This window comes from Eupeodes corollae, chromosome 2 (genome assembly GCF_945859685.1).
Source record: "Eupeodes corollae chromosome 2, idEupCoro1.1, whole genome shotgun sequence".
In the NCBI taxonomy this organism is placed as follows: Eukaryota; Metazoa; Arthropoda; class Insecta; order Diptera; family Syrphidae; genus Eupeodes; species Eupeodes corollae.
In genome coordinates this window covers 66940118-66943706 of record NC_079148.1, presented here as the reverse complement: position 1 = coordinate 66943706, position 3589 = coordinate 66940118, and the positions used below count along the sequence as shown (strand labels likewise).

At 38.2% G+C, this 3589-nt stretch overlaps 1 protein-coding gene across 1 annotated transcript; it reads right to left on the bottom strand.

Annotated features, from left to right (window-relative positions):
• Positions 1-523: 523 nt before the first annotated feature.
• LOC129943991 (loricrin-like) lies at positions 524-1750 on the bottom strand. The gene is made up of 2 exons (XM_056053099.1): positions 1594-1750; positions 524-1527 (listed from the first exon to the last, which is right to left on the bottom strand). Exons 1-2 carry the CDS (start codon positions 1597-1599, stop codon positions 703-705), a joined length of 831 nt encoding a protein of 276 aa, XP_055909074.1. The 5' UTR covers positions 1600-1750; the 3' UTR covers positions 524-702.
• Positions 1751-3589: the final 1839 nt, after the last annotated feature.

Below are 3589 nucleotides of genomic sequence, written 5' to 3'. Positions count from 1 at the left end.
CAATTAAAAGTATTGCTTTCTATATTTCTTTTACATAATAGGTTACTTGGTTTTCCTTAATAAATAGATTAAGTTATGGTACACTGGCTAGATTTTGCATTTGGTTTTATATTATTATGAAACTTAAAAATGCTTTCTCACTTAATTACCAATTATGTACACCCAACTATAACAATAAATATCTACATCCAAAAAAGTTAACACAAAATTTATAGTTATAACCCATCACTTCATCTTCAAGTCGTTGTACTGATGGCGTGCACTTAAGTCTGACAAGCTATGTTTATAGCGAAAGTCAAAATCCGGGGAAACACCAGAAAAATAAAACTCACATTATTAGGTAAGTAAAACGGCATGACTTGAAGTCTCTCCATCAGTGTGACATAAGACCCGTTTTTGATGCCAAAAAAAAGAATCCAAAATAAACAAAAGGTCAATGAATTAGGAGAGTCAAATCATTTATCGTCCCACTCACAAAATTTAAGTGAAAAATAAATGAGCTACTTCAAAAAAAAGATTGTTTTGATTTTTTTTTGGTAACAAGAAAAATTTATTAACAACGTCTGATCTTTGCTTTCAGGTACACTCACTCACTCATTCACGCTATAGAGTATTCAACATTCATATAGATTTTTAAAGGGTCTATCACATAAAGGTCTTTGCGTTTAAGATTCGGTTATTGGTTGTGTTTTGGGATAAAATTTAGTCCCATCCACCAGAGGATCCACCGGAAGACCATCCACCGCCACCGATGCTACCTCCTGACGACCACCCGCCACCGCCTCCACCGAGGCTGCCTACTGACGACCATCCACCACCGTGTCCTCCGCCAATGCTTCCTCCTCCGATGCTGCCACCGTGTCCTCCTCCAATACCAGAGTCGGAAGTGATGATTTTTACAATTTTAATTTGTTCAGCACCACCACCATAGCTGCTGCCACCATGACCGCCTTCGTAGCCGCCACTTAAGCTTCCACCGTAACTGCTTTCATAGCCACCGCCGCCATATCCTCCCAAAGAGCCTCCTGATGACCATCCGCCACCACCATGGCCTCCACCGATGGAAGATCCTGATGATCCAGAGATGACTTTGATGATCTTAACTTCACCACCTCCGATTCCACCACCACCACCGTGGCCACCGCCATAGGATGATAATCCACTGTCGTATCCACCACTGCTGGACCAGCCTCCGTGACCGCCGCCTCCACCTCCTAGGGAGATGCCACTATCGTATCCACCGCTGGACCATCCACCATGTCCGCCACCACCGCCTCCACCAATGGAGCCTCCGCTGCTGATGACTTTGATAACTTTGACAGGAGCTGATGAGATGGATGAAACTCCATGGCCGCCACTGTATCCACCGCTACTATATCCACCGCTGCTGTGGCCACCGCTGCTGTATCCACCGCCACCTCCACCGCCATGTCCTCCACCATAGCTATAGCCACCACCACCACCACTGCTACCACCCAGGATACCGGCTGATGCAACTGCCAGTGAGGCAAATAAGCAAACAAAGACCTACAAAAAAGCACAAGTATTAATCTCGATAATATCCTTTGAAAATAATCCTTTGAGTCGTCCTACCTTCATATTTTAGCGAGCAAGACTTAGTTTTTGTCGAAAGTATCTCAGACGATGTTAACCAAGCTGGGGAAAGGAAGGCAAATACTGATGTCTTAGCCAAAAGCAAACGATCTTTTTATACCCAGTTATGGATGGTGCGGATTTGTGGCAGCCACACTCGATTCGAATGTGCAACATACACGAGAATTGACCCACAATCGAAATTTTGTGCTGTCTTCTCACTTCCACTTCATGTGTTCTTCTTACCATTTTCGAGCTAACGAACATGAAAATAGAAAAACAAAAACAAATAAAGACGAAAGAGAAGACTTTTTTGCCTTTCCTGTTGGCCCGTGGTGTGGTGTGGCGTGGTGCTACTGCTGGTGATGTTGCTTTACTTTTTGCAACAAGTTACCGTCGCGTACCGGTGCCGCCACCGCTCCGCCGGCCGCCGTTACCGTATGCTGCCTTAGGTCAATTAATAGGTAGATTAAAATCTGTTAGATAATCGAAACAGTTTGTTTCGCATAATAAATAAATGGTTCTTCGAAGAAAGTGAGGAAATTAATGCTGCGCGGATTAATATGTCAGTGTTGAGATGATGGAAGTGTGAGAAAGATTAATCTGACAGTTTTTGATTGGGATGGGAGGGTTTTTGACTTAGTTTTTGTTTTATTTTTAATTTTTGTATAGGTTAGTAGCTTTGTTACTTAAGCTATATTTATCGTCTTACACGATTAGTTTTTTGTTTATGGTTAGTGCACAAAAAATATAAGCTATACTTTTTTTCAGGAAATGGGTTAAATGAAGCTATAAGCTAGATTTTGCATAAATTTACTTTATGAAGCAGGCAAACTTTAATGACATTGATTATTGAACTTACAACAAAAATAAAACTTATTACACTTTACATCCATGCAAGAAGTTGAATTTGATTTGCAATTTTAAAATTCAAGTTTTTAAAGATTGTGAACGAAAATCGGGATTCGCAAAAAAACTTGTTCAGCTTTACAAAGTTATGGTAGTTGCCAATTTATGGGAAGAAGATCTTGCTCCGAAGGGACGCAATAAACAAAGATACCTAAAAATTATATTCTTAGATGAAATCACTACAAAACACTTCCGTATGTATTTTTGCATTAAATTAACTGATTTCATGGAACATCGGCAGTGGTGACTTTAAGATGACTTACAAAAATACTTAAAATATTAAGAATTTTTTGGCTTTTATCGATTTTCTAGGTCCTTGTGTTTATTACTGTGGATAATATTATATTATATTGCCTTTCTCACTTTGACTGCAATAATTCTTACAATTTTTAAAATACTGTAATTTGTGTGGTTATTGTATTTGTGCCTATTCTAGTAAATACAAAAAGAGGAATGTGAAATGCAATTTGTCAAGGTCAAAGAAGTAACATGCATTTATCAACATACATAAGTAATCTAATATAAAATCACCATTAATCATATTTTAAAAGAAATGCCTTTGACAGCCTTAAGAAAAGCTCAAATTTATAATAAACGCATGTCTTAAACTGATATATGTATACGTACCCTTTGATAAGATTTGGCACTTAGGACTTGAATAGAAATAGCGTGGAGACCTAACTAGGCAGTATTACAAAATACTGAAATCAAATGTTAAAAACCAACTTTTTAGAGTACGGTACGACCAAAATTACTCGTAACTAAAGAAAAGTGAAGCTCGTGCACCACAAGGAAGTGTTCTAGGACCAAACTTGTACCATTTGTACTACAAAAGGGGTATTCCAGTTAATATATTTGATGATTGGAAGAAAAAATAGCGTATCAAACTAAAACTTTATACAAAACAATAAAGAAGTGTGTACCTTGCTAGAACACTGCCAAATACCTTAGAATGACTTTATACTTTGGACAGTTAAAAAAGAAAAGAATGGAGTTGAATATTGAACTTGAAGTGCGCAAATTTGTAATAGTTATTAGAAAAGAACTCTGACTTTTCTATTCAGGTTCTGTACAAAGACACAAAATG